Source organism: Bos taurus, chromosome 3 (assembly GCF_002263795.3).
Source record: "Bos taurus isolate L1 Dominette 01449 registration number 42190680 breed Hereford chromosome 3, ARS-UCD2.0, whole genome shotgun sequence".
Taxonomy (NCBI): domain Eukaryota; kingdom Metazoa; phylum Chordata; class Mammalia; order Artiodactyla; family Bovidae; genus Bos; species Bos taurus.
In genome coordinates this window covers 78,445,294-78,458,352 of record NC_037330.1, presented here as the reverse complement: position 1 = coordinate 78,458,352, position 13,059 = coordinate 78,445,294, and the positions used below count along the sequence as shown (strand labels likewise).

The 13,059-nt window shown below is 37.7% G+C and overlaps 1 protein-coding gene across 1 annotated transcript in view; it reads right to left on the bottom strand.

The window, feature by feature from the left end:
• Positions 1-13,059, bottom strand: part of DNAI4 (dynein axonemal intermediate chain 4) — a 99,788-nt gene that overhangs the window by 50,273 nt on the left and 36,456 nt on the right. Inside the window, 2 exon segments of the mRNA XM_002686332.7 lie at positions 8,349-8,488; positions 12,145-12,301. Of these exon segments, the coding sequence (XP_002686378.3) occupies positions 8,349-8,488; positions 12,145-12,301 (297 nt within the window).

Sequence of the window (13,059 nt, the reverse complement as noted above, 5' to 3'; positions counted from 1 at the left end):
ATCATATGTCATCATGGGAAAATAAGTTAAAACAAAAAATGAGGGGAATTCCCTGTGATCCAGTGGTTGGGACTTGGCACTTTCACTGTGGGGATCAGGGTTTGATTCCTAATTGGTGAACCAGAATTCCCCAAGCCATGCAGCATAGCCAACCCCCACCCAAACAAACAAAAATAAGTTACCACTGCACACTACTAGAATGGTCAAAATCTGGAATACTGACAACACGAAATGCTAGTGAGGATGTGAAACCACAGTAACTCTCCATCACTGCTGGTAATGGTACAATCACTTTAGAAGGCAGTGTGGCTATTAAAAATAAATAAATAAAAATACTGTTTCCATACAATCTAATAATCACACTCCTCAATATTTACCCAAAGGACTTAAAAACCTATATCTACACAAAAACTTGCACATAGATATTTATACCAGCCTTACTGATAAGTGCCAAAACTTGAAACAATCAAGATGCCTTTCAGTAGGCAAATGAATAAATTAACTGTTGGTACATCCAGATAAAGTATAATTAAGAATCTGGCTACCTATGGTTTTATAAGCCTTCTATGAGGGAGGATAGGATTTCAGGGACTCTCTGTGTATAGAATTCAGTATGCATTGGGGGTATTTGTTTGGGGTTTTTTTGTAGTTTTTTTGTTTGTTTGTTTTGCTTAAGTATCCATTGTATAGTCAGCTATGGTTTTTCCAGTAGTCATGTACAGATGTGAGAGTTGGGTCATAAAGAAGGCTGAGAGCCAAAGAATTGATGCTTTTGAACTGTGGAGCTGGAGAAGACTCTTGAGAGTCCCTTGGACTGCAAGGAGATCAAACCAGTTAATCCTAAAGGAAATCCACCTTGAATATTCATTGGCAGGACTGATGCTGAAGCTGAAGCTCCAATATTTTGGCCACCTGATACATAGAGCTGACTCACTGGAAAAGACTCTGATGCTGGGAAAGATTGAGGGCAGGAGGAGAGAGGGGCGACAGAGGATGTTTTTTACAAAACATCACTGACTCAGTGGACATGAATTTGAGCAAACTCCAGCAGATAGTGAAGGACAGGGAAGCCTGGCATGGTGCTGTTCATGGGGTCACAAAGAATGACTCAGTGACTGAACAACAACAACCCATGTCTTGATCTGTGCCTGGTATTCTCCATCTAAAGAGCCTCTATTTTGTCCTCTCCAGAGTAGAAATTTTTGACATATTCCAGGGTAGAAGAGGGGTAGTTTCTCAGAGAAGGTACTTTATTCCTTTTGTGACTGAATTATATTCCATTATATGTATTTACGAGTCTTCCTGATAGCTCAGTTGGTGAAGAATCTGTCTGCAATGCAGGAGACCCCAGTTCGATTCCTGAGTCAGGAAGATCCACTGGAGAAGGGATAGGCTACCCACACCAGTATTCTTGGGCTTTCATTGTGGCTCAGGTGGTAAAGAATCCACCTGCAATATAGGAGACCTGGGTTCAATCCCTGGGTTGGGAAGATCCCCTGGAGAAGGGAAAGGTTACCCACTCCAGTATTCTGGCTTGGAGAATTCCATGGACTGTGTAGTCCATGGGGTCACAAAGACTCAAACATGACTGAGAGACTTTCACTCACTTCACATATGTATTTACACACTTTGTCTGTTCATTCATTCACTGATTGACATTTCAGTTGTTTCTACTTTTTGACTGTGGTAAGTATTGCTTTCAAGAACTTGTGTGTACATGTATTTGAGTACCTAGTTTCAATTCTATGAGGTATATACCTAGGAGTGGAACTGCTGAGTCATAAGGAAAGTCTTTCTCATTATTTGAGGAATTACCAAACTATTTTCCAGAGCAGCTGAACCATTTTACATTCCCAGCAGCACTGTATGGGAGCTTCAATTTATCAACTTCTTTGTCAATGCTTGTCCTCTGGTTTGTTCTTTTTAATTATAGCCATTTAATGTGGGAGAAGTAGCAACTCATTGTGGTCTTTACTGTATTCTCTAATGACTAATGGTGTTTAACATATTTTCTTCTGCTTGTTGGTCATTTGTTTTCTTCCTTTGGAAAACAAGTTCAAGTTTTATGCCCACTGTTTTATTCTGTTGTCTTCTGGTTCTTGGATTATAAGTGTTTTGTATATAGTCTGGATACTAGACCTTAAGAGAAATAGGATTTGCAAATATCTTATTCCATCATGTAAGTTGTCCTTTCACTTTTTTGATAGCTATTTGATGGACAAAGCTTTTAATTTTGATGCAGCTCAGTATTTTTTCTTTTGTTCACAATGATTCCAGTGTCATATCTAAGAATCTACTGTCAAGGCAAAGGCAAAAATATCTACCTCAAATTTTTTAAGAGTTTTATAATTTTGGCTCTTATCTCACGTCCAAGGGCAAAGGAGAAGCCCCAGCAAGACAGTAGGAGGGGTGAAATCACATATAGAATCAAACTATATACTTGCCAGAGACACTCAGAGGGCTCAAACAAACCTTGTATGCACCAGGACCCAGAGACCCCACAGAGACTGAGACAGAACTGTGTTTGAATGTCTCTTGCAGAGGTACGGGTCAGCAGTACATTGCTGCAGGGGTTATGGGTGCAGTAGACCTGGCTATGGCATAAGTCCTCTTGGAGGAAGTCGCCATTAACCCCACCATAGAGCTGCCAGAACTTACACAAGAATGGGGAAACAGACTCTTGGAGGGCACAAACAAAACCTTGTGTGCACCAGGACCCAGAAGAAGGGAGCAGTGACCCCACAAGAGACTGACCCAGAGTTGCCGATGAGTGTCCAGGAGTCTCCAGTGGAGGCACGGGTTGGTGGTGGCCTGCTGCAGGGTTGGGGGCACTGAGTGCAACAGTGCAAGCATGGGACCTTTCAAAGTAGGTCAAAATTATTTTTATCACCTCCACCATAGTTTGGCCTCAGGTCAAATAACAGGGAGGGAACACAGCCCCGCCTATCAACAGAAAATTGGATTGAAGATTTACTGAGCATGGCCCCTCCCATCAGAACAAGACCCAGTTTCCCCCTCAGTCAGTCTTTCCCATCAGGAAGCTTCCATAAGTCTTTTACCCTTCTCCTATCACTTCATGGCAAATAGATGGTGAAACAGTGCAAACAGTGGCTGACTTTATTTTTTTGGGCTCCAAAATTACTGCAGATGGTGACTGCAGCCATGAAATTAAAAGACACTTACTTCTTGGAAGGCAAGTTATGACCAACCTAGACAGCATGTTAAAAAGCAGAGACATTACTTTGTCAACAAAGGTCAGTCTAGTCAAGGCTATGGTTTTTCCAGTAGTCATAGATATGAGAGTTGGATTATAAAGAAAGCTGAGCACAGAAGAATTGATACTTTTGAACTGTGGTGCTGGAGAAGACTCTTGAGAGAGTCCCTTGGACTGCAAGGAGATCCAACCAGTCCCTCCTAAAGGAGATCAGTCCTGGGTGTTCATTGGAAGGACTGATGTTGAAGCTGAGGCTCCAATACTTTGGCCACCTGATGCAAAGAGCTGACTCATTTGAAAAGACCCTGATGTTGGAAAAGATTTAAGGCAGGAGGAGAAGGGGACGACAGAGGTTGAGATGGTTAGATGGCATCACCGACTCAATGGACATGAGTTTGGGTAAACTCGAGGAGTGGGTGATGGACAGGGAGGCCTGGCGTGCTGTGTTTTATGGGGTTGCAAAGAGTCAGACACGACTGAGCGACTGAACTGACTGACTGATCAGAGGGCAGAAGAAATGAAAACCAGAATCACAGAAAACCAATCTGATCACATGGACCACAGCCTTGTCTAACTCAATGAAACTATGAGCCATGCCATGTAGGGCCACCCAAGATGGACAGGTCATGTTGGAGAGTTCTGACAAAACATGGTCCACTGGAGAAGGAAATGGCAAACCACTTCACTATTCTTGCCTTAAGAACCTCATGAACAGTATGAAAAAGCAAAAAGTTAGGACACTGAAAGATGAACTCCCCAGGTCAGGAGGTGCCCAATATGCTACTGGAGACCAGTGGAGAAATAACTCCAGAAAGAATGAAGAGACAGAGCCAAAGAAACACCCAGTTGTGGATGTGACTGGTGATGGAAGTAAAGCCCAAGGCTGTAAAGAGCAGTGTTGCATAGGAACCTGGAATGTTAGGTTCATGAATCAAGGCAAATTGGAAGTGGTCAATCAGGAGATGGCAAGAGTGAACATCAACATTTTAGGAATCAGCAAATGGACTTGAATGGGTGAATTTAACTCAGGTGACCGTTATTATCTACTACTATGGGCAAGAATCCCTTAGAAGAAATGGAGTAGCCATCATAGTTAACAAAAGAGTCCAAAATGCAGTACTTGGATGTAATCTCAAAAACAACAGAATGATCTCTGTTTGTTTCCAAGTCAAACCATTCACTATCACAGTAGTCTAAGACTATGCCCTACCAGTAATGCTGAAGAAGCTGACATTGAATGGTTCTATGAAGACCTACAAGACCTTCTAGAAATAACACCAAAAAAAGACGTCCTTTTCATTATATGGGATTGGAATGCAAAAATAGGAAGAGATAGCTGGAGTAACAAGCAAATTTGGCCTTGGAGTACAGAAGGAAGAAGGGCAAAGGCTAATAGCATTTTGCCAAGAGAATGCACTGGTCATAGCAAACACCATCTTCCAACAACACAAGAGAAGACTACATGTGGACATCACCAGATGGTCAATAGTGAAATCAGACTGATTACATTCTTTGCAGCCAAAGATGGAGAAGCTCTATACAGTCAGCAAAAACAAGACCAGGAGCTGACTGTGGCTCACATCATGAACTCCTTATTGCCAAATTCAGTCTTAAATTGGATAAAATAGGGAAAAACACTAGACCACTATGATATGACCTAAATCAAATCCCTTACAGTTATACAGTGGAAGTGACAAATAGATTCAAGGGATTAGATCTGATAGTGTGCCTGAAGAACTATGGATGGAGGTTCATGACATTGTACAGGAAGCAGGGATCAAGACTATCCCCAAGAAAAAGAAATGCAAAAAGACAAAATGGTTTTCTCAGGAGACCTTACAAATAGCTGTGAAAATAAGAGAAGTGAAAGGCAAAGGAGAAAAGCAAAGATGTACTCATTTGAATGCAGAGTTTCAAAGAATAGCAAGGAGAGATAAGAAAGCCTTCCTCAGTGATTAATGCAAAGAAATGGAGGAAAACAGTAGAATGGGAAAGACTAGACATCTCTTCAGGAAAATTAGAGATACCAAAGGAAACATCATGAGAAACGCTGGACTGGAAGAAACACAAGCTGGAATCAAGATTGCCGGGAGAAATATCAATAACCTCAGATATGGAGATGACACCACCCTTATGGCAGAAAGTGAAGAGGAACTAAAAAGCCTCTTGATGAAAGTGAAAGTGGAGAGTGAAAAAGTTGGCTTAAAGCTCAACATTCAGAAAATGAAGATCATGGCATCCGGTCCCATCACTTCATGGGAAATAGATGGGCAAACAATGGAAACAGTGAGAGACTTTATTTTTGGGGGGCCCCCAAATGACTGCAGATGGTGACTGCACCATGAAATTAAAAGATACTTGCTCCTTGGAAGAAAAGTTATGACCAACCTAGACAGCATATTAAAAAGCAGAGACATTACTTTGCCAACAAAGGTCCGTCTAGTCAAGGCTATTGTTTTTCCAGTGGTCATGTATGGATGTGAGAGTTGGACTATAAAGAAAGCTGAGGGCTGAAGAATTGATGCTTTTGAACTGTGGTGTTGGAGAAGACTCTTGAGAGTCCCTTGGAGTGCAAGGAGATCCAACCAGTCCATCCTAAAGGAAATCAGTCCTGAATATTCATTGGAAAGACTGATGTTGAAGCTGAAACTCCAATACTTTAGCCACCTGATGGGAAGAACTGACTCATTTGAAAAGACCCTGATGCTGGGAAAGATTGAAGTCAGGAGGAGAAGGGGATGACAGAGGATGAGATAGTTGGATGGCATCACCAACTCGATGGACATGAGTTTGAGTAAGCTCAAGGAGTTAGTGATGGACAGGGACACCTGGTGTGCTGCAGTCCATGGGGTCACAAAGAGTCGGACACAACTGAGCGACTAAACTTAACAACACTTTTGAGTTAATTTTTCCATATAATATGAGGTCTGAATCCAACTTTATTCTTCACATGTGGCTATCTAGTTTCCCCAGCACCAGCTGACGGTCTTGGCACCTTCATCAAAAATCACTTAACTATATATCTGAGGGTTATTTCTGGGATCCCTATTCTATTCTTCTGGTTTATATATCTATCTATATGCTGGTACAACCTATTTTGATCATAACTTTATAGCAAGTTTTTAAACCAGGAAGTATGAGGTCTCTAACTCTGTTCTTTGTCAAGATTGTTTTTGCTACTTGGGGATCCCTTGATATTCTGCATAAATTTTAGGATGGTTTTTTTTCCTGTTGTTGCAATGAAGTCTTTGGGGGTACTTCCCTGGCAGTCCTGTGGTTAAGACTCTGTGCTTCTACTATAGCGGGTGCAGGTTCATCCCTGATCAGGGAACTAAGATCCCATCTGGCTTACAGCATGACCAAGAAGCAAAAATAAAAAAAAAAAATTTCAAAGTCTTTGGCATTATTCTGGGTGGTATTCATATCTTAATAATCTTAAGTCAATTCATAAATACAGAATGTATTCCCATTTACTTAGGTATCCTTTACATTTTTCAGCAATGTTTTATAGTTATCAGTGTACAAGTTTTTCATCTCCTTAATTAAATTTATTGACATATTTTATTATTCTGACATATATTTATTTTTATTTTATTATTCTGACTTATATTTATTATTTTGGATGCTATTAGAAACAAAATTACTTTCTTAATTTCCTTTTTGGATTGCTCATTGGTAGTATGTAGAAATACACATGAATTTTGTGTGTTAATTTTATATCATGCAACTTTTCTTTTTATTGTAACTATATGTTTATTTAACTTCCATGTTAATAAACATGCTAAATGTTTAAATAAACATTTTATTTAAATGGATATATAAACATTTTATTTAAACATTAAAAAATAAACATTTTATTTAAAATGTTTATATGTTAAATAAACCTGTTGTGGTACTCATTTCACAATACATGTAAATCAAACCATCATGCTGTACTTATACATTGATGCATATCAATTATTTCTCAATAAAACTGGAAAAAACAGTCTCTTGTTAGAAAACACATAGATGGATCATGGTTTTCTCTTACAGATTTTTTGATGTTTGCTGTCTTTTTTAAATCCATCCTGCCAACTTTTACTCTTTAATTGGAGTCTTTAATTCACTTATTTAAAGTAATAATTGTTTAGGAAGGACTTCTGACGCTTTTAATTTGTCTTCTTATGTCATACACTTTCTATATTGTTCAAATTCTCCATAACTGTCTTCTTTTGTGTTTGATATTTTTTATAGTGTATCATTCTTATTCCTAGTTTTCTTTTCTGCAATTTTTAAGTTATTTCTTGGTGATTGCCTTGGGGATTAAAATTAATTTCTTAAAATTTTAACAATCTACTTTAAAATAATACTACCTTACTTCCATTATATAAACTGCTTCTATACAGCTAAATCCCATCCACTTTAAATTGATGTCATAAATTATATCTTTCAACTTTGTATGCCCAGTAGCATAGATTTAGAATTATTATTTAATGCATTTATTCTAAATCACATTGCAAAAACACAGGAGTTACAAATCAAAATTATAATACTGGCTTTTGTGTTTACCTATGTCGCTACCTTTATCAGTGTTCTTTATTTCTTTCTATGTCTTTGAGTTACTTTCTAATAGTGATAAGCATAATATAGTCTTTCTGAATTAGGCAAGAAAAGACAAAAGCCTTGAGTCAATATTCCAGGAAGCTCCTAGACATGTTAAAACATACACGCCAAATTCTTTGAGAATAAGGTCTGCTCTGTTCCTTCTAGAACCAAGGGCCAGGGTCTCACACTAGGAAGGCAGGCTTCTGTCTTTAAGACCACCACTGTATCTGGGAGGGGAGTGGGACAAGAGAAAATAAAGATGCCATAAATCTGCCCTTAATATGTAAAGAGTACAAAGTTCCATGATATAGTTTGTATAAAAATCAAGATTGATAATTATGCTATTCCAATCTTCTGAATCTGTATTTATTACTTATTAACTAAATTGTCAAATTTTGAAAGTTGCAGATCACAGTACCCAGCTATTGTGATTTGGCCAAATCATTTCGTTTTGCCTTATATACTTCATTATAATAGTTGTTAATCAACAGACCCAGTGGATGTATATTAAAATATAGTAATTTACCAAGCAGAATATAACATAAATTACCTTTGTCTTCTTTCAAGATTTTGTCACATTGAACGTCTTTATTTTTTGGTGCTCCATTAATAGTCTGCATCATCCTTTCTACGTATAAATCATTGCCCAATCTATTTCGACAAAGAGTCTCATAGTTCTTGTTTCTCTGGCTATAAAAAAATAATATATACTCAACTTACTGATAAAAATTAATTTTTACCACACATATCTTTTTATATTATACTTTTCTCAAAATTAATTATTTAATGTAGGTTGCATTAAAAAGTGATCAAAAAGTGAATCAAAAAGTGAACAATCAAAAATCTTAGGAAAACACTGCATTAAACTACCTCCAAAAGACTCTTTTACACTATACTCCCCAACATCCCTACAACTTTGAGTACCCACCAATAGTGCAATTGGCCTTGTACCATTTCCACATAGGTTTTATGAACTTTGATACACACTTGAAAAAACCACAAATTTCTCTCAAAGTACTACTTTTGTGTCATTCCATAATATGTATTGCATGTGTGTGTGTGTGTGTGTGTGTGTGCTCTGCTGCTGCTGCTGCTAAGTCGCTTCAGTCGTGTCGGACTCTGTGCAACTCCATAGACGGCAGCCCACCAGGCTCCCCCGTCCCTGGGATTCTCCAGGCAAGAACACTGGAGTGGGTTGCCATTTCCTTTTCCAATGTGTGAAAGTGAAATGTCAAAGTGAAGTCGCTCAGTCGTGTCAGACTCTTATCGACCTCATGGACTGCAGCCTACCAGGCTCCTCTGTCCATGGGATTTTCCACGCAAGAGTACTGGAGTGGGGGTCCCGTTGCCTTCTCCGGTGTGGGTGCTCAGTCGTGCCCAACTCTTTGCGACCCCATGGACTGTTGCCTACCAAGCTCCTCTGTCCATGGGATTCTGCAGGCAAGAATACTGGAGTGGATTGCCATTTCTTTCTCTGGGGTTCTTCTTGACCCAGGGATCAAATCAGGGTCTCTTGCATCTCTTGCATTGGCAGGTGGATTCTTTATCACTAGCCTGGCCTGGGAAGCTCTGTACTATGCATTATTTTCATAATTATTTAGTTCTGAGTATGTCTTTGATTTCCATTATGATTTGGTTCATGAGGAATTTACAAAATGCACTTTTTAACTTTCAAAAGTGTATGTGAATATGTCTCTATGTCTTAGTTGAGATTTATGCTATTAATTTTTAACTTCACTCCACTGTGCTCAGAGTATTTGTCAGATATCACTTCTTTGAAATTTTTGAAACCTTACTTCATGGCCTTGTACGTGGGTGAGTTGTATAATATTCCATGTGTGCTTGAAAAGAGTATGTGTCCTCTAATTGTTGAATTCAGAGTTCTATATATTACCATTAAACTATGGTTTGGGTTCAAATTTTCTATAACTAATTTTTTATCTGATTGACATCAGTAATTGAGAGGCATGTTTATATCTATTTTAATACTTACCAAGTTTCCAATTTTTGCCTCATATATTAAGAGGTTATTTTATTAGAAGCTTCATGTTTAGAATTATACCTCCCTTATCCTTATGAAGTGACTCTATCTCTAATAATGCTATTGGTTTATTTCTCTGTAAATGATATGTTCTTTACTGTTTTCTTCTGCTTTTAAAATCTTTTAGGGAGTATCTTAGTGGTTCAGTAGCTAAGAATCCACTTTCCAATGCATTGGACATTGTTCAGTCTCTGGTCAGGGAAATAAGATCCCACATGCTACAGGACAATGAAGCCAATAGAGCACTACTACAGCATCTGTATGCTGTAATTGGTGAAGCCTGCACAGTGCAACTACTGAGTCCATGTACTCTAGAGCTCCTGTGCCACAAGAGAAGCCCACGTGCCACAACAAAGAGCCCAAGTGCTGCAGCAAAGACCCAAGGTAGCAAAAAAAAAAAATTCTTCTTTTAATATTTGGTATTTTGGAGTATAATGTATCCATTGGTGTGTGTGGATTTCTTTTTTTTTTTTTTTATTCCTATTTCTGTGGAATGGTGTTTTTCAACAGTTTGGGGAAATCCTTACTGTCTTTGAATAGCAGCTCTCTTCCATTCTTTGCATTCTGCCCTTTTGGAAATGATTAGGTGTACGTTAGACCTTTAGCCTATTATCAATATCTGTTTAATTTCTCTCTGATGCTTTAGATATCATTTTTCTCTCCAAGATTTTGTATAACTTAGATCTAAGTTTTGATTTATTACATATCTATTCAATTATGTCTCGTTTAAATTTTAAATGCTTACTTTTTAATAACAAAGATTAAAGCTTTGTTTACTTTTTAATTCTAACAACTATATAAACTAAACTTTATTTTAAAATTCTTTTAAAATGTTTTTGCAATTATCAGTCATCATTTTGATAGTTTCTTAGGGTTAATGATGTTTTAACTCTATCTTATTTTTCTTCTAATATTTTTCGTTATTTTTGACTGTGCTAGGTCTTCATTGTTGTGTGTGGGCTTTCTCTAGCTGCAGCCCTAAGGGTCTTGGTTTAATATAAAAGCCTCTCTTTTGATTCTCTCAATTTGGGAGGGGGGTCCAAGACTTGCCAGTGGGCTCTAGATCCATGTGCTAATATTATCATTTTCCTCTAGCATCTCTCCCTGATTTTAAATCACTTATCTATCCCATTGTTATTCTTTTCCTTTTTCTGGTCCTAGGACTTTTCCCTTATGTCTCATGTACTTTAAAAAAGTATGTTATTCAAGATCTAATTGTATTATATTTTATAGTCCAAACAATTTTACAATATTTTATATTTGGGTAAAAATAATACCTTAATTATGCTAGTGATGAATTTTTTAGTACTATGAATCATATTCAAATTATACTTGAAGGCAAATAATCTGAATAACTATATAAATACTAAATAATCTATTTATGTAGCTATATTCGGAGAAGGCAATGGCACCCCACTTCAGTACTCTTGCCTGGAAAATCCCATGGATGGAGGACCCTGGTAGGCTGCGGTCCATGAGGTCGCTAGAGTCAGACACGACTGAGCGACTTCACTTTCACTTTTCACTTTCATGCATTGGAGAAGGAAATGGCAACCCACTCCAGTGTTCTTGCCTGGAGAATCCCAGGGACGGGGGAGCCTGGTGGGCTGCCGTCTGTGGGGTCGCACAGAGTCGGACACGACTGAAGTGACTTAGCAGCAGCAGCAGCAGCCATATTAATTTAGTCAGAGCACGCTTTGGAGCAAAGAAAATTATTTGAGATAAAGAGGGGTATTATATAATGATAAAGGGGTCAAGTCTACAAAAAGATGTAACAATCCTTTATGTATATGTACCTAACAGCAGAACTTCAAAATACATGAGTCAGAAATCCATTTATATTCATTAATAAAGAGAAATGGAAAATCTGCTCTCAATAGTAAATTCCATCATATCCCCATAACACATTTTCCCTTCTTAAGTTTAAGTTGTTTTGAATATAAAACTGGCAGTCATTTCTTTTTAAATTGAAAATAATTCATATATGTATAAAAGAAAAAAATCATTAAAACCTATACTGAGACTTAGAAGCTTCCTTTATTTCTTTTGTTATTTAACTTAGTAGCTCACCTATTTTTAAAGAATATGGTACAGCTATGAGTTACTCCTCTAGGAAGAACATACAACATATATACTTTACATGTAATTTCATGGGGTACACATATCACTTTATAGGATGCAGTTTCACAAGGCACATATACCACCAGTGTTTATCCAGAAATCCTCAAAGACAGAAACAAAGATAGAGCCCTCTGATTTAGCATTTAAATTACAAAAGCAATGTAAATGATTAAACCACACATACCTTACTTTCTCAGCTTCTTCAGATTCTACAGAAAACATAACTGTTGGTAGATTTAAAAAGTTCATTGTTTCTGTCTCTGTGAGAATTATCTCTACAGTCTTCTCCAGGTCTTCTTTTGTTATAATTTTTCCAGGTGCTGTCCTCATAACTCGTAAATCTAAAATATATAACTTAATGAAAATAATCTATTAACTGCTAATTTTAATCATCACTTCATCAAAATGTCATGATGAGTCATACATTGCAGGTGGCTTTATATGCTCAAAGAATACGTCATGTTGTGAGATGTAGTCTATTTAAACTTTCTGAAGCCAAACTGGATCCTATGGCTCATAAACCGTCTCTGCTGCTGATACATCAAGCTTACTCCAATATCAAGTGTATAGTCATGACTACAAGGGCATCCCATTACATCTATCCCATAATATTAACAGGGAGATTAAGGTAAATGACTGTTGATACAACTCAAAAGGAATATGGACAAGTGTATTTCCCAAATAATATGCAACCCTTCTCCGAGTCCTGAAGCTAATTTCTTGTCTATATCTAATATCTTGTCTATATCTTCTTGTCCTTCTAATCTGTTGACTTTTGATTTAGATGATAGCCCACCTCTAATCATCTTCACCAAGAGCTCAAAAGATTCTCCAATGAAAGTTGTGGTTAAATACAGGAGAAAAACAGACTTAATATCCACACAAAAAATACATTGAAAAGAGTTAATCCCAAGTCTGTAGTTTAGTCAGAAGTCCAAGGTTCTTAAAAAATTTCACTGAGGACAGAGTTTCAGGGCTGGGAGTCTGGACTTGGTTGTGTGGGTAATAAAGGAGCCATGACAAGGATATATAAGTCAGAATTCAATGTTTTATGTTAAAAATCAGGGTGAGAAGCAGGGATCCATGAGATTCTGACATG